Below are 24775 nucleotides of genomic sequence, written 5' to 3'. Positions count from 1 at the left end.
GTTTTATTATTGTGTGTGAAATTAGACTAGAGGCACCGCTTTTGCAAGGTCATACAGCACAGCCAGGGGTCCGTCATTAATGTAAAGATATGAGATGAAAGCATACAACAAACAAAGAAAATGGAAAAGCAAATGAAAAGATCCAGAAATCTAATTTCCATATGTACGGTTAACCAACTGAGAGCAATATAGAGCAATTGAAGGACATTTCGCAATTGCTGTTTCTGTAGAAGCAGGGAGAAAAAAAGTACTAGAAGGAGACGGTTTCCAAGCCCTCTTGCATGATTTTAGTAAATGGTTTAATTTGATATAAATCATCGTCGAGCTAGATGGGGGAATATCTCATTTACAAATTGTGTCCTCGTTTGTTAGTGGCACGGCACCTCAATTACCCGCCAAGCAGCTTTTTATTTATTCATGCGCACAAAGTCATGTATTTATGAGGATTAAGCAGAGACTCTCACAGAGACTGGCAGCCACAGACAGCATATTTTAACAGAAGGGGAAAATCTGACACAGATTAAACCATAAGTAGATGGGGGAGAATGGAGGACCCGTGGCTTTGTGCATTCATAGGTCAGTGCTTGGTCAGTTTCCCAAACAGGCCCATTCTGAGAAATCATCCTCAGTATGAAAAGACTTGGGGCACAAACTTCAAAGAACAGTTCATGCAAAAATAAAAATTCGGACATAATTTACTCATCCTCTTGTCGTCCTAGACCTCTTTTCTCTATCGATCCCTAGACTGCTTTCTTTATTCTGTGAAACCCACAAGGTGATTTTGTTTTATATCCCCAACTCTCTTCTAAATGAAATAAAAGTGAATGGGAACAGAGTGTTTCAAAATGACAATAAAGCAGTGATTCTCAACCTTTATGACTAGAAGGCCGTTCCGTTGACCAACACAGTATTCAAAAAGGCCAGTATTTTCGATATTTTCATTGGAACTATGACAAAGCTGTTTGTTTTATTAACAGAAAAGAATATTGATATATTAATTGAATTAGTCATGATTCATTTTTGTGATTCCAGAATTTTCAAGAACTCTATGTTCTTCAGTAATAATAATAATAACACTAGCTATTTAGAATAAATAAATACATAATTCGGTTTTAATCTTGGTTTTATGTATTGTAATTTAGAGTAAAGTTGGATTAATTTAATATACAATAATTTATTAATTTAAATACTTTTATGACATCATTGACAGGTTGTTAAGGGCCTCTAGTGGGCCCCGGCCTCCTGATTAGGAACCACTGCAATAAAGGACCATAAAACAAACATAAAAGTAGTACTTATAACAGTGTGCATTATATAAAATTATTTTCTGAAGCCATATGACAACTTTGTATGATAAATCAGTAGAAATATACGTTGTTTTTTCCAATGATTTGTTAATGAATCATTCGAGTCAGATTTTTTCAAACAAATCTGTTGATTCAGTTCACAAAACCAGTCTGAATGGTTTTAATAATGTGTTAAAGGTTAACAATTAACTGGAGGGGAAGCTTATCATTGAACAACATACTGTATATCATCACATGGCCTAAAATAAAGCACACAAGTCACTTTTTTGATTCTTTTTATGGTTCTTCTGCATCCTTTTAAAGCCTGAAAGCTCTAATCCCCATTCACTATCCCTGCATGGAAAAGAATGACCATTACATAACTCTAAAATTCTCCTTTTGTGTTCCACAGAAGAAAATAAGTCATATACGTGAAGGTGAGTAAACGATGACAGAATGGATGAACAACCCCTTTAATAGAGAGGATATTATGTCTGAGAACGAAAAAAAAATAAAAAAAGTATATCGGAATAGGAATGCATCACTGTTATGCCAATCTAATGAATTCCCACAGTATATCTTACACCAACAGAAGAGGGGGAGATGATGTAGTGACATTGCGTAGGAGAATATGGAGAGTGAATTGGTGTAGCTATTTGTGTGACTGATTTTTATAATACCACATGACCGCATTAAAACATACAGCGCAGCTCGAAATGTGCCACGGGACAAACACTCATTCTGGTAACTTGAAAGCGAGGAATGCTTCCTGGCTCGCACTCCTCATCAGGAAATCCTGGGTATTCTTTTTCCAGCCCGTACTCACAGCCACATTAGACACATTTATCAGGATTCGCCAACACCATTATGACAGGCCTTATCAAATTATCTGCCGGCACAACTGGCAGTGAGTGAAGAATTAGAAACACCAACTTCACTGAGGAATGCAATTTGCTTGGATACAGCGTGTCGAATGCTCGTGAGCATGGCGCCGGGCCCAGCGGAGCGTTAACAGAACACTTGCTGCATCCTGATTGGCTGTCTGTTGGGACAGATGTCCTCATGTCGCTCCGACTCGAGAGGTGGATGTCCCTGCAAGCCATGACAGATGCTCAGAAAGGTAAAACAGATGGAAGTGACTCGGGGAGCGTGCGGCTATGGGCAGTTAAGTTGAGGAATAATGGGAATAATCATTCTAAAAAGCGAAAGGCTGCTCGTCACCGAGCGATGAAGGGGTCCATGTCCACGCATACCCAGACACCCCGGCAAAAAGGGAGAGACACGAACTCCTGAGAATGATTAAAAGCGTCTCCCGCCGCTCGGCGCGGGCGGCTGCTATCAGACGCTCTGCTCCGCTACCCAGTATTTCTCCGACAGGGGAAGAACAGGTGTGCACCATCACACTGGGATCCAAATATGCGATCCAGTTCCCAAGCTCAAGAGTGTTTACCGGTGTTGTTAAGAAATGGAGTGTAAAATGCCTAATTAGATACACCTTGTACACCGTATTTGTTAAGAATTATGAATTCAAAATACCTTTGGCATAATGAAATGCCTACTCGCGATCTTAATGGGACGATTAGTCACAGGATAGGCCGGTTTGAAAAACGTGTGCTTTGATTTAGCGCTAAGCAGAAGCATAACTCGGCGTAATGCGTCTTGCTGAAAAATCAGCCCGGCTCGGCGGCTGAAGACGTCGCATTGCCGATATGAATCTCAGCTGGCTTCTGTTTTTCGGTCCTTCAGCTCCTCTCATTATTAACTTATGAAACCCTCTTCACGGCTGAGTTTAAAAATGAGATGGCAATATGGAGCTGAAAATAAGGGTCCAGGCTTTCATTGGATAAACACGGGGCCTGCTTTATGGGCTTTACCTGCGGGTTGCCATTGGAGACACGGTGTCTCTACAAAGACATGCATAATTAACTGAAACTGTAGAGTGTGGAGGTGTAAAAGAGATCTATGAGCTGAAGCGCATCAAGGCGTCTATTATCAGTGGAGCATCTCTCGTAATTAGAATGCAAATCTACAATTTCAAGGACAAAACCCTCATCAGCTGGTGCAATAGGCCTCCCCTGTCCTCACGCCTGTTCCTTCGCTTGCAACAGCGCTTCCGTGCTTAGTACGCCGTGCCTCGTTTGGAGTTGCATTTTTACACTGACAGCAGGTCTGATCATCAATTATTATAGCTCGCTGGCTCTAAAATGGGCATATCCCCTGGTGTGACACTTGCAGCTTTGACCACGGGCATGAGAGAGAGAGACCGGGAGAGAGTGAGAGAGTTAACCCAGAAGAGCAGTGCACCTGCATGCACAGTGACATCAGGCATCAAAGTGGCAGAGGCGAACGGCCATGCCGCAAGACAACATCTGCCTCCCGCTGTGATCGACTAGTTAAGCCAGCTACACAATCAAGGACACACACGGTGCCCCTGTTAAAACCGCTGCAGACCTGCTTTAGAAATCACACTAGAAGTTTCACGATTTTAACAGAAAAAGAAAGTAAAAAACGCAACAGTAAAACCCAGTAAAGTGGTTTACCAATAGACATTTTACTACTGTAGTGGAAACACTATGTTAGGTTTAACTTTAAAATGAAATTTGAATTATAAATTACATTAATTACATGTTTTTGGAAGTAAAAAGTATGATTTGCCATATAATTTAAAGTGAAAAGCTGTATTAAAAAAAAGAAAAGCTTTTACATTAAACATTTCGTAAGCAAATAAAATGAGTCACCATAAAATCTTATTATTATTATTTGAAAGGAAAGGAAATTTAGATAGATAGATAGATAGATAGACAGATAGATAGATAGATAGACAGATATTTACTTACTAAGCTATACTATGAAAAGGCAATAGACATTCCCAGAACAAAAAAACAAACAAACAAATATTTAAATTAAATTAACTATAGAAAACCCAATGTTGGACTTGAACAATGTGATCTACTTTATGATGGTTGTTATTTGTACATTTTAAAATAAAATGTAGATTCTTTTTCAAGTAGGCTGGTATATTAATATTACCATACATGTAAATAATAGAAATAGGCATGTAATCCTTGAAAGGTTGTGAGTGTATTTTTTATTATTTGTATTATTATTGCCAATCTTCCTTCCTTCCTTTCTTTCTTTCTACAGAAAAGTTTAAAATTATGACTCAGATGTAAAGCTAGTGTTTTACCACAACAGCAAATGACTGTGCATAATTCCATACTGTAGATCTTGATTAAATCAGTGTTTGTACCCATGGTAGCATGATGAAACTTAATAAGAGAACACAAGCAAGGTCTATCTTGCTTTAACTAGAGAGCAGGAACATGGTAAATAAAGATTTATACACAGTATCTGGTTCGATATGGAAAATTTTGCATGGCGTGACAGATGCTGAACAGCTGAAACCCCTGGGAGTTAGGACCGCCTGGAATGAGAGCAAATCAATGCAACCAAGCAGGTGTGCAGAAGAATCAGGACACAGGGACACTCGTGGCTGGTGCACTTCGGTGGCTCGTCCCGACGCAGACGGCGCAAAGTGGCAGGCAACTGCTTGACCCTCCTGGTGCTCCGCTGCCTGGAGGTCCCACAGATGCTGGGTAGCAGCAGCATGGCCTGTGAACTTGACCACGGCAAATGTGATGAATGCACCAGCTCTTCTGCGCACAGGCTATGCCTCTGCCAGGCCTCCGTGTTCAGTGTCAAGCCCTCAAAAGCTCCTGTCATATTTTGTTAGCCCAAAACACTTCCTGCCAGGGCAAGTCTAATCCATCCTCCGTGTGTCCCAAATGAAATCCTTTTTCCTCCACTCAGCAAAGCTCCCTTGTTCCCACACTCCATCTGTCTGTGTTACTGGCCCCGAGCTCTTTCTGAAGTCATCCATTTGTTTGAGAATACCAATTTATCAAAGAATCAGAGCTCACATTGATCACCGGACACAGGGTGCCACCGAGTAATCCGGATCCTGCATGCACACACACACGCGCCTATATTACATCCTACTGACCCGTGTGAAGATAAAGGACTGGGAGCTAAAAAAAAAGATTACTTATTCACATTCAATCGGTCTCATATTAGCTGTGTTTCACTCTCCTTGTTGATAAATTGGAAATGGAGCGAGCTACGTTTTAAGGTTTTCTCTCAATATGTCAATCCTAAATAGCCCAGATGCCTCATACTGTAGGTAGATCAAACGCCCTACTTTACAGAAGAATTTGCACATCATTTCATTAATATGCAATACACGAGTTGCACTAATATTAATCTAAAACAGCTTCAGCGGTATATTAACGAGACACCAAAAAATGACACGGGTTAATAAAATTACTATCACCAAAAATACAACCCCTAAGATGCAGAATCTATTTAGCTTTAAAAGAATATATTGACACTCGGTTATTTTGGTCAATAATCCTATCTGAGGCCCATCTTTATCCTTGGCACTGTCTGCATATGAAAAATGAGAAAGAGGTGAGGACATGCATTTTAATCAATTCGCCATGACATATTTTAGAGACTCACTTCTCTGTGCAGACACAACTGTCCTAACATTAGACGCTGGTAAGTAATCGGGCATAACTTGTGTTCAATGTCATATATAAGTAATATAAAATATGCAAACTCTTTAAGCAAATTGTCCTCAAATGGAAAAATAAAAAAGACTGCTATTAGCGTTGCTACAAAAATAAATGAAATGAATACAAATTAAGATTAAGCGGAATAAAAAATATAATATGCTTAAATTTCATTGCACAACATAATGCAACCAATTTTTAAAGCTCATATTTAGTCTCCATGTGACAGTGTTGAGGTTTTTAGGACTTACTGTTTGCATAACAGACAAAAATTCTTGTTGAAGCTATTGGTAACAAATGGCATTTAATAAAACATATCAATTTTTCAGTGGCTTTCTGTGTTTTCCTGTTGCATCTGAACGAGGCAGCAGGCTGTTTGTACCTATCCCTTGCACCACGTCGAATCAAGCAGGCTGGATTCTGTAGACGACAAGGAGGCGAGTGTTTCTGAAGGATGATGGACTTCTAACAAAATGCGTTTGATTGATGGAACTGGAGTCTGCAGTCTGGTTCTGTTCACAAAGTGAATCAAGAGCATGAAAAATTTATGCGTATCCAAGACATACATCCTGGCATTTTAATGCTTTGATAATGAGCTGCTCTACATATTTCTCTGGCAACCATACATGAAAGTGCCCCTGAAATCATGCCATTTGGGAGAAACGTAATCAAAATGACATTTAGATGATGAAGCCTCAAAGTGTCATGAACAGAAGTGTCTTTGCAGCCTGTCCATGTTCTGGTCACAACTGGTCACGGATGAATACACACTCAGTTTACAAACAAAAAAAGTTTGGTTATGAAAAATATGAATAGTTGAATATGCCATCATTCTTTTATTATTTTATTTAATTTTTTGATGTATGATGTAAATTTGAAATTGTATAGAAAATTTAATATATGATAATATTATATTTCATTTTTTTATAAAATAAAATAGTTTCTGATTAAATTTTCTGATTCATTTCTGATTCTATGAGTTGTATAGAAATACACAGACGTCTAAAATGAATCTGTCCAGCTTAAAAGAAATTTGGAACATAGTGGACAATAACAGTCCTATAAAGTGTTGGAGTTTACTTTGAAAGTGAGGTCTAACCTTCAGAAAGGAATATTCACTATCAAACCTTCAGAACCTGTCGATTCTGCTAGCGTGTGGATTACTTCTATTGAAGAGAGCGCATGCATATTTAATTATCTTTTACTTTGTGAATCTGTATTTCACCTCTGTGATTTCAATAAACACTGGTGGATATTGTTTGCGAACAAAGTCAATATGAATTGTAATTTTTTCTTTTTTGTTTTTTTTTTTTTTTTTTTAAGAACAGGTGATTTCGATTTTCAGAATCACATTACTTGTCAGAAAAATGAGACACATCGCCTTGATAGCCAGTTGTTAGCAAGTGCTTTTGAGCTGGGTGTTTGAAGTTCCCCCACAGAGTTCAGAATACTTTATCTAGAGATGCAATCAAAGGTGACAGCTATTGATCCATCCTCCAAATCAGACATGAGACTTACTGAACATGCTAACAAGCACCGAATAGCTGTTTTAATTGTCAGAGCCTTTGAAATCCCAGTCAGAGAGTTCTGCGGTGGGTTTTCATTCAGAACTCACGTTCATACGGAAAACACTTCAAATGAGTCTCCAAATAACGTCCTGAAGGACATATTCTTAGTGACTATTGGATTGAAGGCAGTTATGGATATTTTATCGGCAAAAGGTATCTGCTCCTCATTAAAAAGTTATTTAATCCCCTTTATAAATGTTAATTAAAAAGCTAATCTGATGATTTCAAAACCAATAAAAGCTTATAGAAATTTGCTCGGTGTACTCAAACCAGAAGGATATTTTGAAGACCTAGACTGAATTAACACATAGAACAGCAATGTTTGGAATATTTGAATTAATTTGGTTCATTTTGGTGTGACTCCTGATTTGTATCATTCCCTGTATGTGGATAATGTGAGAAAAAAGCAATCATAATGAGTATGAAACCAAAACTATCATTAATCTTTCTCAATTATAATCCTTTTCTAATACATATTAAAATTTCAAGTTGTAGCCTATAAGTGAACACGTATTAAGAACAAACACAAATTAACAATGAACAACAGTATATTTATAAGGTATAAATGTATTTATTTATTTCATTTTTGCCTCCAATCCCCAAAACACAGCTGCTTAACACACTGTTCTGGAGCGTTCTTGTATGACACATTCCTAACTCTTCCAGGGAAACAAAGGAGATTTTAGTGCTTTGACTTGACTTTCCAGATCAATACATTGTCTCCCCAAGACAACTATCAATGGCATTTGAAGTAGACTAAACACAGGTTCTCCTCAATATCAGCTCAAAGAGTCAACTCTTCTCTAAAACCCTCTTGGTTATGACGGATAAACAGATGAAACCAATCAAATCCCACCTGGCCAGGGCCAGACATGAAACAGGCAAAGACAGAAAAGGAAAAAAGGGCAAAACTGGCATGAGAATACTAAAAATGTGTACATTCATACTGCCGCCGGTTTAATTTAACTCGGTCTTAATGCGGCAGCTGCAAATAGGTTCCAAAACCCTGCAGCACAAAATCAGTTATTTGTTTAGCTTGAGAGAAGCCAACTTTGCAAATATGGTTTGGTTCAAGTGACCGTCCCAATATGATTACTTGTGTCCCGTGGAAGGTCTTTAACAAGCATGCAAGCAAAAAAAGCTTTTTCATCTGTTTTCATTCCTTTCAGACTCAAGCATTTATGCATGCTGTGCCGAGGATGAGATGACTTGCTATGATGGTTGAGATACAGACATTGCTTTGATGCAGTTGTGTCATATTACAACTCTGAGTGAGATATTACACTTAAATAAGTCAGAATATTGCTATTATGATAAAAAGGGACAATGGCAAAAACTGCTTGCTTTTCAGGATGTCTCAACATCAACCAGAGACTCGCAGTCAGTCACTGACACATGTGTTTTCATCTGAAGCACAGATATTATTTCACAATGTCATTTTTTCTCTTAAACCTGACATGATATATCAAAATCGAAACAAAAGCAACATTGAACAGTTTCAGTCATGCAGCCTGTTCTCTTGGTGGCAATTAGCAAATATTTTTGAATGTAAGAATGTTCTGCACCTAGGGCTGCACGATTAATCGAATGCGATTGTCATGCGCATTTAGTTAAAAAAGCCGGTTCTGTAATCAGCAAGAAATCATCATCACGTGCTTTCAGATGGAGCAGAATTTACTACACATAGCCGTAGTTCACTGACAAGTTACGCAAAAAAATCGCTATCGATTCTGAAATCGAAGAAATCGTTCGAGATAATGACAGCTGTTTGCATAGCTTCTCAGTGAACTATGGCTCTGTAAAGTAAATGCTGCTCCATCTGAAAGCATGTGAAAATACCACATTTAATAACATATTTTTACTCCAAACTCACTTCATAACGTCAGTCGAGTGTTTGAAATAAATCCTTCTGTGAGATGATGTGGCTTTTTACACAGAATAAGGCACGCAACATATTTCATAGTATTTAAGCAGTGATAAAGGCATTGCATTATAAATATACTTTATTTTAATTAAAATTATAATAAGAACTCAGATAAACCATATATTGCTGTAGTCGTGTGTTTATTAGTCACGTTGAATCAATGAAAGCAGTTGAATCTTCTGTTTATTCACCCATTTTCTGGGTTTCTTCTGCGAGGCGTATTTGGAGTTTCAGCGCGAGAGCGCCCTCTGGCCTTTGGATGGAGATTTACTGCTGATCACAGAACCGTGCTTCACTGAAAGATACGCATGGCAATTGCAGCTTCTGTCGAATCGCGATCTCAATTCCATTTCGATTTATCATGCAGCCCTATCTGCACCTATAAAAAGTCACAATTTCCAGGGAGGATTCTGATTGGGAAATGGAAAACAAAATGCAGTGTAATTAAACTACACATTCATTACTGATAACTGAATAAAATAATAGGCAGCCTGATTTAATGAAAATGCATTTGACGCAGCGTCCCATCACTTCTGCTGTGTTTATAACATTGTTTTACATTCTCTGCTTGAGATTATCCGAAAAGGCCAACCTAGCATCACTAACAGCAATAACAGCTATGCTCTGCCAAAGTGACAGAGAGTGAGCGAGCATTTAATATCTTAGGCTAAACCAACTCCGTGCATGTTTCAGTTCTAAACACTGCGCTAGAAAACAATAACAAAAATTGCCCATGAATGCACTTAGGGAAAGTATACATTAAAGCTCTTACTCTGAAAGTGTATGGGCATTGTTAAAACTGTAATCGTATTATATTTAGAATTAATAAAATGGATTGGTTTATTTGAGTTAATTTTTTTTTATACATCAGATTAGATCTTAGAAAGGCAAGACATAAGCTGGTCACATGAGGCCATATGCTACACATCAGGAAATCTCTCAATGACTAATACTTTACTAATGACGCGGCGGCAACACGCTATTAGCTGGTAAAATGGAGACTCCCTGAGACTAAATTGGTTAGACTGCACAGTAGATACATGAGAGAACCTTTGCATTCAAAAGCAAAATGAAATACTGAAGACTGGAGTAATGCATCACAGAAATTTACCTGAACAGTAATGCACATGCAATGTGTTGCTTCATGAGGGCAGTCATAATAAAACCACATGACCAAATAGATATTGGTAGCCTACACTATTAGACATTTTGACTTTTCGAGTAACTGAATCACGTCTAACCACGAATAGCGCTCTTCTACAACGGTGATATTAAATAGCTCAATGCAAACAGAAAAAAAAAAAAAAATCATTTAGCACAGCTTGTTTGCGAGCATCTTCATTGGCTGCTCTTTTCCATTAGTCACCTGGTGGCCATACAAAACATAATGCAATTGCTACCAGTTTTCCACCAGTCCAACGTCTGCGAGGGTTATTAAGGATGTAAATCAAAGCACACCACAATGCTGCATGAGTATAGCTCTATAAATAACCCTTATGTAATTCATCTGACTTATTTGGAAGGAAACAATATGACTCATGCAATCACGAAGCACACCATTACAGCAAATTAGCTTTGTAGTGCGTAATACTCACCTCCTTACAAAGACAAGACTCAACACTTTCAAGGCAAAGCTTAATATAATTGTATTTTACACACCGAGTGTCCAAAAGATTCGTTGAAACTGGAAAAAAAAGCAAAGTTTGTTTGCTTAACAAACACATAACCACCTGGATTCCACGGCGGCGCTGATCCCAAACATACAGTTTAATGCATAATACTGTTTGATGTTAAGTACAAAGGTTTGGCCGCCTGAAGGGACAGCGGAGATTTAAAAATGTTAATTGCATGAGAAGTTCCCTTTTCTCTCTGCCAGCTGTTTGGGAGGAGGGAAGCACAGGGTGGTGGCAGAGAGACAACAACGTCCATGCTAATTCGGCAACAGCAGAATGGAGTCTTCAGCCAATCGGCCAGAGGCTGTGGCAAATGTGAGCCGCTCGGAGCACAGTGTGGCAAAAATGAGCAAACTGTACTGGTGACCGTCTGATAAAGAAAGCCTGAGGAGGCAAGGCAAAAAGGAGCCATAAAACGAGCGGCCTCCTGCCTCATAAATAACACTAACATAAATGTCACATGAACTTTATTTCGAAAGCGGGCGGTCTAATAAAGACGCTGTTTTAAAAAAGTCGTATCCTCTGCTTTTCCACTCGCTATTACTCAAGCCGCGATGACACGCGAGATCTCGCCTGGCCACCTTTCCACGCCTAAACCCGCTTCACGTCACCTTTTCCCTGGGTCTGCCACCGGTACGCTCTGTTCTTTCTCTCAATCCCCCTTTCGTCTTGCTCTCGCTCTCTCTCTCTTGTTCTCACTCTTTTCAAATTGAGACGACAAGATAAGCGATTGCCACAGCTACAGCTGCCTGCTGCTCATTGATAAAACCATATCTAATCCGTCTTGGGCTCCCTACACCTCCGATGCACTCCTCTCACAGTCTCAGAGTCTGTCAACTATCTCTCTTTTTGAACTCTCAACCACGGCGTCAGCTTTTATCAGTGAACTTTTGGGCTAGGAAATGGGTAGCGAATGAGACTTGTGTCCTCGTCGAGCACACATTGGGGGTCCCATCACGCTCGAGGAGATGACGTCAGCCTTTTCTCTGCCGTTTGACGCCATCTCCAACCACTCTTGTGCTGCTGATTATAAATAAATGACATGATTTTGATCAATCCGGCTTTTGCACAACAGCAAATAATCTTGGGATAAAAGTGCACGATGTATTTTTCATTTTAAGCAGCGTTGGATTGCTCATGTTTATTCATGAGGCTGTCAGTTTGGAAGCTTTCAGGTTTTTCAGCTTGTGCTTTGACAATAGAATAAATGATAGATTTTGTGTACAAAGAATTGTTTGCTTGAACGGATGAAGTTGAAGTGAAAAGAAACAGTGCGATAAGATTGACTTCAGAATTCCCTCTCGGATTTTTCGTATATCATTTGCTGTCTGTTGTAACTGAATTACCTGAGAGCAATTTAGCTTCCAGATAGAGGGGAAAATAAATATATTACCAAAAAAAAAAAAAAAAAGTGTCCGCTTTGCCAATTAACCCAGTTCCCAAATGACACAGACGTCGTGCTCCCATTTACAAGGCTGATTTTATGAAGCCTGAGATGCATCCATTGCAGAATATTAATGAGCCACAGAGCAATCACTTAGCATATACAAATCACTGCTAGTGTTATAGTTTGTTCCTTTCTACAAGATGATGCACAAGAGCGGCCCATTACCAAGCCTGTTGTTATCTTTGAGGGTATGAAAAATAGTACACAAAAAATTACAAGGTCAGATATGGAATTATTAGTGTTTGGACTGTGGTGTACAAGCCATCCAGTGCACATCAGGAATATGACATTCATAATATACTAATCTGCACATAGCCCTAAGCCTAAAAATGACTGTAACATTTTCAAACATCAAAAATGCATTACTAGAAGAAATAAATTAACCCAAAAATGAACATTCTGTCATCAGTTACTCATCCTCATGTTGTTCCATACCTGAATGAATTTCTTTCTTCCGTTGAACACAAAAGAATATACTTTGAAGAATGTTGGTAACCAAACAGTTGATGGCAGCCAATGACTTCCATAGTATGGAAAAAAATTCAATGTAAGTCAATGGCTACGTGTTAACTTGCTACTACAGTTGGGGAGTAACTAGCTAAAAATTACTTTTTACAAAATGTAGCAGTGTGGTGTGACAAGATGCTATTTTTATGTCACATTTTATTGTGCATAAAGCAAATAATCAAACATGTTTTACAAAATATCTCTCTCTTAAAGGGACAGTTTACCCACAAATGAAAAAGATGCTCACCCTTATTCCACACTTCTGGTTTTTAAAGAAACATGAGAGATTTCTGATCAACACAAATACATCAAATATAGCAAATGATGTTGCACACAAACATTTGAGCTTCCGTTGACAATATTTCATTTGCTCTATGTATTTGCGCTGATCAGTGTTTACATGTGAATAAAAGCCTAAATTAAACTTGTTAATTATATAAAGGGATCATATTTCTTCAGAAGACTTGGATTAAACTCCTTGATTCGTGGTTTGATTTTGCGATCTCTTTATGAACTTTTTGAAGCGTGAACATTTTTGTGGAATGGCTTTTAGTGGAGGGACAGAAATCATTTAGTGTTTCAAAGATGAATGAAACTCTTTGAGGTTTGGAATGACATGAGGGTGAGTAAATGACAGAAATGTAATTTCTGGGAGAACTAACCCTTGAAATCACTTAGGGATGATTCATCTGGTTCATCTTCAACAGATCAGTGATCAGTTCAATAGTTCAGTGATTTAGTTGAATCATCACTCAGTGTTGTTCCCAAAACTCAAATGAAACTCAAACTGTACAAGTCATTTCACATCTTCCTTTTACAGTGAAATAAAGATTTAGTTAAGTAGGGCTGTTTATTGCCTCGTTTTTAATTCACTTGCATAAATGACATTGTTGTTTAGCTTAGCGTTTAGTGTAAATTTACACTTAATTATTTTAATTATGTTGCTCCAATATACTTACTGTTTTTGTGCCAGACAAATACTGCTCATTTAAAAAGAATTATATAGACAGATAATTAAATAATATATAAACATAATGTCTCTTTATACACACACACACACACACAAAGTAAAAATAGGGTGTCAAAAACATTTTATATGGAGATATGTGTTTGCATGCATAGAAAAATAATACTGTCCAGTTTATCAGACATATATATTAATATGAAAAATAGGGATTTAAATGCATGGATACAGCTTGGTTTGAGAGAACATGTTGCATTATCATAGACAGCAGGCCGGTTCAACAACAGCTAATCTAAGAGCAAAGACTGGCCATCATGTGTATGTAAATAGCTTGGCAGGAGTAGAGCTGAAGAAATGCGTTCATTCTTACACAACACTGTGAGTGTCATAGCTCTGCTGCAATGCAGAACCCAAAGACATTTGAGCTTCAGTCAGAGGTGCTACTGTCTCATTTATGGACCAGACAGAGAGAATATCTGCAGGTGTACGCAAGCCAATTTATTTCACTCCCGTGCTTTTTTTCTCAAATTTGTGTTGCCTCAAAATACATGAATAATGTTATGGTAATTCAGCCATATTATTGATGTGTAAGCCAGAAAGAGATGAAGAGTTCTGTGCTGATCACAGTCCCCCCACAGTTTCCTCATGATGATGCCGAAATTAACTCTGGAATCAAAGGATCCACCAGCCGTACCGGACCGTCCTACGATATTTCAGATACAAGGGCTTTACATCCCCGGGTTACGGCGAGAATCAAACACAAAGACTGCTTTATATGCCGCATGATGAAGAAGATCTACCAAGCTTACATTCACAAACACCAGTCGGTCATATTAATGGCCGTGCAATATAGAGTAGCCCGGCAGTAAATACTAACTAGCTCTTTTGCGCCTCATTAAACAATAACAACTTGAGCAAATAAACACCCTCCCTAAACAAGCATTATTTGCTCCGCAAAGCACTATTGCAGAGGGCAGCATAATGTTCACTTAGCAGCAATGTGCCCTATAGACTGTGTGCATTTCTGATCCTGCACCAGCACAGACTAAAAACAATCCAAATCAAATATTTCTAGGGAAAAAATAGAGATTTCTTGGATCAGATCTAAATGAATGGACAGCACTTGAACGGGATGTCCATTGATTTGAAGCATGAAATTCAAAACTTCTGTGGAAATATCTACACACACTAGTTCAAAAGTCTGGAGTCAGAAAGTATTTTATAATGTTTATAATTCATAATGTAACAAAATATTTTTATTTCAAATAAACAATGTTCTTTTGTACTTTCTATTCATCAAATTAAAAAAAATGAAAAAATGTAACTTTTTTCACAAAAAATATTAAATATTAACTGATATTAATTGATTTCAACATCGACACTAATTAAAAACAAACAAAAAATGTTTTTCAGGCACTGAATCGTCACATAGGAATGATTTCTGAAGGATCATGCGACACTGAAGACCAGAGTAATTCCTGCTGAAAATTTAGCTTTGTCATCACTGGAATAAATTACATTTTAAAACATATTCAAATAAAAAGCAGTTATTTTAAATTGTAAGGATATTTCAGAATATTAGTGTTTTTACTTTGTTTTTGATCAAATAAATGCTGCCTTTGTGAGCATATGAGACTTCTTTCTTTAAAAAAAACAAAAACATATATATGAAAGTGAAAGTGAAAGTGACATGACATGTGGCCAAGTATGGTGACCCATACTCGGAATTAGTGCTCTGCATTTACCCATCCAAAGTGCACACACACAGCAGTGAACACACACAAACCGTGAACACACACCCGGAGCAGTGGGCAGCCATTTATGCTGCGGCGCCTGGGGAGCAGTTGGGGGTTCGGTGCCTTGCTCAAGGGCACCTCAGTCGTGGTATTGAAGGTGGGAGAGAGCGCCGTACATTCACTCCCCCCACCCACAATCCCTGCCGGTACGAGACTCGAACCCACAACCTTTGGGTTATGAGTCCGACTCTCTAACCATTAGGCCACGACTTCCCCCTTACTGACCCCAAACTTTTAAACAATAGTGTATAAATCAAAGTGCTAGAAAGATAGATAAAGAATGAATAGATCTGTGTAAACGTGATATAGAAACATCGCTTGGCAGTTTATCAGGCTTGGCTACATGGAAGCCAACACAGTCGTGTCCTCTGCCTTTTGCCCGCTCAGCTGCTGAAAATGTGCTGGTAAAGGACAGCGGTCAGTACTTACTGGACTCGGGGTCAGAGTTGCCGTCTCCCTCAGTGCGGCTGTTCGGTGAGGTCTGTTCATAGTACTCTTCCTGAGGGAAGCCCAAGGGCAGAGGCTGGGTGGTGCTGGCACCGCTATTGGGCTCCTGCTCTCCAAGCCCGCTGTCACTGCAGCTCTCCTGAGAGCCGTCTGGGAGGTGAAAGGTCACGCGGCGTTGCGTCTGCTAAAATACACACACAAACACGCAGCGGTCAAGCTGAGCAGGCAGTGGCTTCAGGCTTTCAGAAAGAAACAGGAGACTTCGTTTTGAATATTTGTTCCTGTGGATCAGAGTCGCAGCTCTGGACCAGCAGCTGTATGTGTTTAAAAAAAAAAAACATTCAAGATGTCTTATCTTACTCACTGTAAGAAGTGAACACATACATGTTATCTTACAGGTAAAGTGTATAATATTTGAATCATTAGTGTCGAACTAGAAGCTAGAACAAAAAAAAAAGTACAGTATATATATATATATATATATATATATATATTAGGGCTGCACGATAAATCGCATGCGATATTTAACGCGCATCTTGTCAGAAAGCCGGTTCTGTAATCAGCGGTAAATCTCCATCACCTGCGTGCTTTCACATTGAGCAGCATTAACTACACAGAGCCGTTGTTCACTGACGAGCAGCGCAAAAAATCGTGCGAATATGGACGTGGTTTTGCGCAACAAAAAAAAAAAACAGAATAAGCAAAATCACATAAACATAAAATATGAGTATTCAAAATTGTTAACAAATAAAGTCGGAGAGGATCAATCGGTTTTCAAATGAAATAAATACAATTAAATTAAGTTAAAAAAAAATAATACAATGAAATAACTTTTTACTCCCTTTGATTGAGCACATGAAGCACAGTTTTTCGACTATCTGAAAAACACATTTTGAGAGTGGAGTGTGCTGCATGGTGCCAAAGTTATTATATTGCCAAGTATCATTGGAAGGAATAAACAAAATCACATAAACATAAACTTCAGTTATGAGATGACTGTCAGCAAGAACGGCAAAGTATCATTTGATCCATTTTAATAAAATGGTTCCCGACACCGGTTCTACTCGGCTGCTCTGCTGAATATCGGAGCCTCGGTTTCCCCTCTAAGCATTGTGTTTCTGATTGATAGAGACTGCCCACAGTCATGCAAACTAGTGATTCTTTTTCACAAGGCTCCACTGCTTTCGACCCACTGGCCCAATTTAGTCAGCAGAGGAGGATGTGGATCAAGTAGCTTTAACCAGGCAGATCTGGGAACACTATGTAGATTTTCTTGTTCAAAGGAGGAGAACCTCTGTCTGTTCAGGGCTGAGATTGGTATGTAAGGTGACCTTTTTGCAGTCTCTTAATTTGCTGGCGGTAAGAAGATGGCCACGGGCAAGCGCAGCCTTTACAGGAGTCCTTATAAAACAGGGCGCCTTTATCTTCTTCTTCATCTAATATCACATTAGACTCTAATATGCCAATATCAATTTATTTGCTTTTTCATATTTATGCCAAGGATAGCCAGTGACATTACTATAGCCAACATGAAAGGCAAAGCAACTGAATTCACAAAGCCAAATTCACTGCAAAGAATAAAAGCCATGGTCCTGAGATACTGAAGTGATTGTGTTTGTTTTTTATGGCTCTGAGTATTTCATTTATATGAGTATTCATATTTGACTGGAAATAAAAGATACCTAAAATATATCCATGCAGTATCAAATATGCTTTCTATTAAAACTCCAGTTGGAATTAAAAACAAAAATACACGCAGAACATATTTTCTTATGTTCTTAAAGCATTGCACAAAGAAATCAAGAATCAAAAGTTAATCATTACCACATGCTCAAGAGCTCTAGGGAATTTAAACCAGCCTTTTTCGAATACTTCTCTTCTGTCACTATGATACACAAATAAAGGCCTTATTGTGATATTTGTGAAAGCAGAGAAAAGGAATAGTTGTGTCTAAAAAAAAATCTGGGCACTAATAAAGAGCATGTGTTTCCAAAAGCAAAATACACATCTCCAAACCACTTACCATTCATTTAAGGACTATTGGTGGATTGACAAAACCAAATCCTTACAGTTGGCATGCTGAATGCAAAGCTGTGAAGGTTCATTATAGTTTGTGTTACTGCCACCTCAGAAGCATATTCAAAACTGAGAAATCAACAGAAAGCTGTCAAGAATATCAAACTACGGTAATAACCATTCCTTAGAAGTTATGTACTTGGTTTGTTGAAACATGATTTTTTTTAGGTTAAAATTTAAAGGGGTCCTATTATGCTTTTTCACTTTTTTACTTTTAGTCAGTGTGTAGTGTGTATGTTTGGGCATAAAAAAGATCTAGAAAGTTACAAATCTCAAAGTACACTCCAAAGGGAGATATTTCGTTTTTAAAAAATCCCTTTTCAAGAACTACAACGAACGGCTCGTTTGGACTACAGCGTTGGTTTCCGGGCTTTGTGATATCACAAAGCGGCTCATTAGATATCATTAAAAATAATTCCCGCCTACAGAAATTCGAATGGTTGGGGGGTGGGGAGGGGCGAGGTTGTGGTTAGAACGCTTGGTTGAGTGAGTGCATCAGACGAGACGACGAAGAAGAAGTGCTGCTGCAGAGTTAGTGCATCAGAGAAAACCAAGAAGAGGAGCTGGTGTGCTGTAGTGTCAAATTGTAGGCATGTCTAGACGTACAACATGACGTAGCTGGGCGCCGTGGACAGACACCGAACGGCGCCACCGGTGTGCCTACACTCAGAAAATAATGTATTCGAATTTTAAAGACGTGGCGCGACGTAACGCTGCGCTTCTCGTCCGGTGTGCGACCGCCTGAAATGCTGTTTTTTTTCACCTCCATGCCCAAACGTCTTTGTTTGGGCTTCCGAAAGAGAGAAAAATAATGCGTTTTTTGGAACCACCAAGCATGAGAGCATGTTCTAGTACACCCCCAAAACAAAATCAAGACTTTGTAAAAGAGCATAATAGGACCCCTTTAAATACATTATAAAGGAATATGGATCACACTATATTTTAAGGTTCAATTCTTGCTATTAACAAACCATTAACAATGACTTTTGCCTCAATCAACTGCTAATGTGCTGCTTATTAATAGTTAGTAATGTATGGTCATGAAGAATATGTGCTATTAAACAGCCAATATGTTAAAAATAGGCATGCTAATAAGCAACTAGTTAATAGTGAGAATTGGTCCCTATACTAAAGTGTTACCAGAATATGTACATCTCAGGGCATTATATGCAGTTTTTTCCTTTTTTTTTTTTTGCCCTCAACAGTTCATTTTAAATGGCCCTGCAGATCGACAAATAATGACAAATTAAAAAAAATACAAAATATTCCATCTAGTCTTTAATTTAGCCATCATAGAAGCTGTATGGATAAAAGAATAAGCAAATGATGATTAAAATAATTTTAGATGTAGTATATCACATCACGCCATGGGCATCCCAAATGTAAAAACTGTCTAAAGCGATATTACTTAACTTCATGTTAACAATTAGCTTGAAAACATTCAACTTATTTAGCATTTATAAATGACAGCGAGAGTGATGAAGATCTAAAACGGCTGTGAAATGTTATATAGTACTATATTTGTACTGTCATCAGCTCTCTGGGGTTTTCTGAGATTAATTTCTCGCTTTAATTATGAGGTTAGTCAGTGGGCTTTCACAACTCTGACCTCTGAGTGTGATGTTAGGTGGTTCATCTCTGATCTGAACTGACAGAACAACAGATTGTCGCTGAGGAATTACGCTATCTATAATTCAGAGGCCATGCAGTCGCAATAAGGCATAAACTGAACTTTTCATGATCCTGTTTAAAATAAACCATACATTAGCTGGCTTGATTTGCTGCTTTTGGAATGTAAAGTAACATGCACATGATCACCAAACATGCTAATGAGAGTCTCGTACATGTCTTGTCTCCTTATTTGGGAAAAGAGGCTAGCTGGATTCATTAGATGCCTGGAGTCCAAACACAACTGGTCTGAATCTTGAATAAGTTATCAGTAACTGCATATGAGACGTCAAATGCTATTTTATCTCCTCTTATTTCCTTTTCTCTCTTTTTTACTGAATACTTAATCAGGATCTGATTTGAATCATCATAATGCCCCTTAAGGGAAATTCATTGCAATTTAGTGCCGTAAAGATGACAACAGTCAGCTGTCCAGAAATGTGCACAAATATCACTTTAATGCTTCTAATTGCTGTGCTCATTCCAAATCTACTGTCATAATTGATTAAATACAGCTGTCAAGGACATTTCAGGAGAATTTACAGCCACAAGGCTCCACTCTCTATTATAAGTCTAAATGGACTGCAAAAAGCAAATGAAAAAGGCACGAGAACACTTAAATGTTAACTTTGTGTTTTTTTAAAGACATTACATTTCTGAATACTTTCAATGCAGACCACATATTTGTACCTAAAATGTACATTTATGTTTTTGAATGTCTGAATACACTTTAAAAAAGAATTCAGATCTAAAACATAAACCATTTGACTTATTTAGACAAGCATACATTTTCATGAACCACTTCACTTTCATGAAACATTCAGGAAAAAAATAAATATATTCTAGAAACAAATGTATTTGTTCCAAATGGAACTAATATCTAATTCATGGTAACACTTTAGTTTAGAGACTAACTTTTACTATTAACTAGTTGAAGCACATACTATATTAATGTTTTATTCTGCATGACCATATTATAAATCCCTTATTCCCTGAATAACTGAACAACTACTTTACTAACTATTAATAAGCAGCAAATTAGGAGTTTACTGATGCAATAGTATTAGTTAATAGTGAGAAAAAGTAAAGTATATAAAGTATACATTTGTATGTTTATATTAACATACTATTTATTCCATGAATTCTATAAACACTTAAAGGATTTGTACATTTTGGTAGATGTAAAAGGATTTATGTTTTGGATGCTGCATGTTTTAATGTCTGTCTTAACATACGCAAACGTCTGTGTGTCATCTCTCCCGTCTCCACGCGGGTTAAGGTGTGTACGTATTGTGAAACATTATCACTTGTTTAAAGACCCATGCCAGAAATCCACAAAACAAACACAAGCTGCTAGAGGAGATACCAAGACCAAACAAAGGCTGTCCAACAGGATAAAACATCGCCATCAAAAGTATGTGCATAGAGATAAAAAAAGAGGAGAAATAAGCCAAGTTCTGTAACAAGCCAACTCCTGCCAAAGCCCCTCGCCGGTGGCGACCCAGACAATGTGCAGATGGGGCTGGATTGCTCATTGAGAGAATTAGATGGTGCTTATATTAACATGAAGAAGAGGGAAGAACATCAGCCGCTCTGCTCCAGAGGGAAGTCACAGATCAGTGCACCGCCATGTCCTTTCTTCCAAGCAAAGTCACAACATCACTGTTATTCAGAAAGAAGCCAGGTATCTGTGGACCACCAACTGCATTTGGAGTGACAAACTGTCGCGGTTTAGGATTTACAAGCCAAAGCTGCACGTCTATATAGAAGGTTAATAGAAGCTATAAAAACAAGCTGTAAAAAAACTAATTCCTTCTGCATTGTTTAACAAACAGGATCTCAGGTGCTGTGATTTCCAGAAGGAACAGAGATTTATCACCATACTGGGTATGTAAAATGCGGTCTGATATAGCAGACATTTGCTTATTTTGAAGAATAGTACTACTAACAAGCAAAATAACATTTACTTCTGCTAAAAATATATTTAATAATATAATATAATATAAACATGCATATTTATTAATTTAAATATTATATTATATTATTAGCAGCAGTAAATGTAATTTTATTTCACAATATTTTTTGTTATTTCTTTATTTTTTTTTTTTCAAAATAAGCATGTCAACTTAAACCACATATTACACAGCCAGTTAATATAATATAATATAATATAATATAATATAATATAATATAATATAATATAATATAATACAATACATTTTAAAATAAATGTTTAATTCAGCAAGGATGCATTAAAAATTGAACAATAAAGACTTTTATAAAAAAAAAAACATACAATTTCAAATAAGTGCTGCTCTTTTTCCTTTTCAACCTTACTTTTTATTCATCAAAGAAAACCAGAATTAAAAAAATGGTTTCCACCAAAATACAGAACAGCACAACTGTTTTTAATGTTGATAATAATAAAACAATGTTAATTAGAATAATTAAAATAATTTCTGAAGGACATTAAAATAGAATGAGCTTTGATTTTAGTTTTTTTAGTTTTATTATTTTTATTTTTATTACTATCTCACAGCATTACTGTTTATACTGTATTTTTGATCAAATAAATGCAGCATTAGTGAGCATAAGAAACTTCTTTAAAAGCATAAATAAATTAAAAAATAAACGCTAATGTGTATTTTTGTAAATTTTACATATATATATAATTTGGTTCTCTAAAAGCTCTATGTATTAAATATTAAAATATACCCCGAATACTCATCTTTGGAAGGGTGGGCTAATAATAATCCCATGAATAGGCTAACAAATATGTGAGCGCTCACGTGGAGTGACCCAACGAGCTGCTGCAGTCGCTTCCCATCATCCCGGCTCTGCAGATCCAGGCAGGGGTGATCTCCAGCAGTGGAGTACCGTGAAATAGCATTATGGTTAATTTTCTCGTTTGCTGCTGCTCATGAACCAGTAAGGCACCAACAGCCATCTCTCCAGATCTGCGCACAAGCTCAGCTCAGAAACATGAGCCGCCTCTGCTCATTTTCACTCGCTCCCTGCAAATAAACTGCACATTCAAGACCTGAACACACTGATATGCTTGATTTTGAGACTGGAGAGATGTTGTTTTAACCCTTTGCTTTGACCCAAGTTCTATAAAACCACAAAACCAACCAAATGAATCATCAGACGGGTTCTAAACCAAACAACATGTGTTTTTGCAAAATGAATAAATGAGGCACGTTCTTAAAAAAAAAAATACAAATGCAAAAAAGACAAACGACCAGCGAGTGCAAAGGTCAGCGACAGACTTGTAGGTTCTCATCAGCTGAAGGTGAACGCTTTGTCTTGCTTCTCTTTTTGTTGCCAAAGGGCTCAGTGAAGTATGTGAGTAATGACATTGAATTTAGAACAACGGAGATTAGTTTTAAGAACATTGCTTTCATGGTACCGCCGCTCACAGGGACAGCAGGTTATGACTACACCTCAAACGATTGAAAAAATACACGGCAACAGTGTTCAAGGGATTTGAAGTTGACATGGATGGCCGCCTCGAGAGCAACATAATTAACTAAATGCCGAAGATTGCAGATCGCTCTAATCATAACTTTGTGCACGCTGACCCTGGGTTAGCACTTCATGATAATGAAAAGATCATCCATGCTGGGGCAAGCACTTCAGAAACAAAAAAAGACAATCTCCAACCCTTCCACGCATCAAGAACACTGATTCACCAGGCATTTGCAAGTGACATTTGCTCAGAATAACATTTGCTCTTTTGATGGAGCAGAATCAGAAAATTGCTTGTTAAATCTGTTGTAGTTCTGACAAGAGCTGATGAAAAAAAAAAGAAGAAAAAGAAAAAACAGATGAAAAACAACTGTCAGTTCATTAGGCATGTGATGGCCAAGGCACTGAAGTCATTACACTCTAACTATCCTGAAATTTTAAGCAAACCAGAGGTGACTAATGAGTGTGAGCCATTCAAAAGAACAGGGTTTTGAAAAGTACTGAATCATTAAAGGCGCCATGAAAACAAAATTGGAGTTCTGTGGCTTTCAGTCCGTCTCTATTAGCTTTGACGCCAAATACACTGAATTTAAATGTTCACAAATTTCAGATATATGCATTTAAAATCACAGTCTTTCTCAATTGCTTCCTAGGCGCCGCAGTGAAAAAAAAATAAAATGGCTGCCCACTGCTCTGTTTGTGTGTCCAGTGTGTGTGTGTGTGTGTGTGTGTGTGTGTGTGAGAGAGAGTGTGTTCACTACTCACTGCTGTGTGTGTGCACTTGGGTGGGTGAAATGCTGAGCACAAATTCTGAGTATGGGTGACACGTCATGTCACTTGTGGGAAGAAGGAAAAAAAAAAAAAAAGATACTGATGACTCAGCCTGCACTGCAGTTTTTTTGTCCAATCAAACGGCTTTCTAGAATGTCCCGCCCCCTAATACCACCTGCAACCTACTAGCAAGGAGCAAACCAGGGTTAATGGCTTTGGTTTAACTAAAGTCTAAAAAACAATAAATAAATGACAAGCCCTTTGACAGGTCCTGCTCGAGCATCCTGAGTTAATAAGAACATCAACATGGAAAGGAGAACTGCTCGTCAAGCCATTTCACAAGGTCTTTTGAAGAACCCGATTCATGTTATTTCTAGAAATCTCTTTTTGCTCACAATGCTTTTCTACTGCTGCAGTTCTTTAGAAACCTGCTCTGAAATAACTGTGTAATCATTTTATTCATGCACTGGATGACTGAAATAGTTTAAATATTTTATGCTCAGCAAGGCTGGATTCATTTAATTAAAAACACAGTAAAAACAGTAATATTGTGATTTCTTTTTATTTTAATATATTTTAAAATACAATTTATCCCTTTGATTTAAAGCT

The 24775-nt window shown here is 37.7% G+C and overlaps 1 protein-coding gene across 1 annotated transcript in view; it reads right to left on the bottom strand.

The window, feature by feature from the left end:
* The window catches only part of LOC107664771 (protocadherin-11 X-linked-like), a 202863-nt gene that overhangs the window by 54624 nt on the left and 123464 nt on the right, over positions 1-24775 (bottom strand). Inside the window, exon 6 of the mRNA XM_016455427.1 lies at positions 16166-16367. Within this exon, the coding sequence (XP_016310913.1) occupies positions 16166-16367 (202 nt within the window). The remainder of the gene's footprint in view (positions 1-16165; positions 16368-24775) is intronic.

The sequence above is a fragment of the Sinocyclocheilus anshuiensis genome, unplaced genomic scaffold (assembly GCF_001515605.1).
Source record: "Sinocyclocheilus anshuiensis isolate Anshui unplaced genomic scaffold, SAMN03320099.WGS_v1.1 scaffold235, whole genome shotgun sequence".
NCBI lineage: Eukaryota > Metazoa > Chordata > Actinopteri > Cypriniformes > Cyprinidae > Sinocyclocheilus > Sinocyclocheilus anshuiensis.
Note: the sequence above shows the minus strand (reverse complement) of the source record. Positions and strands in the feature narration are given on the sequence as shown.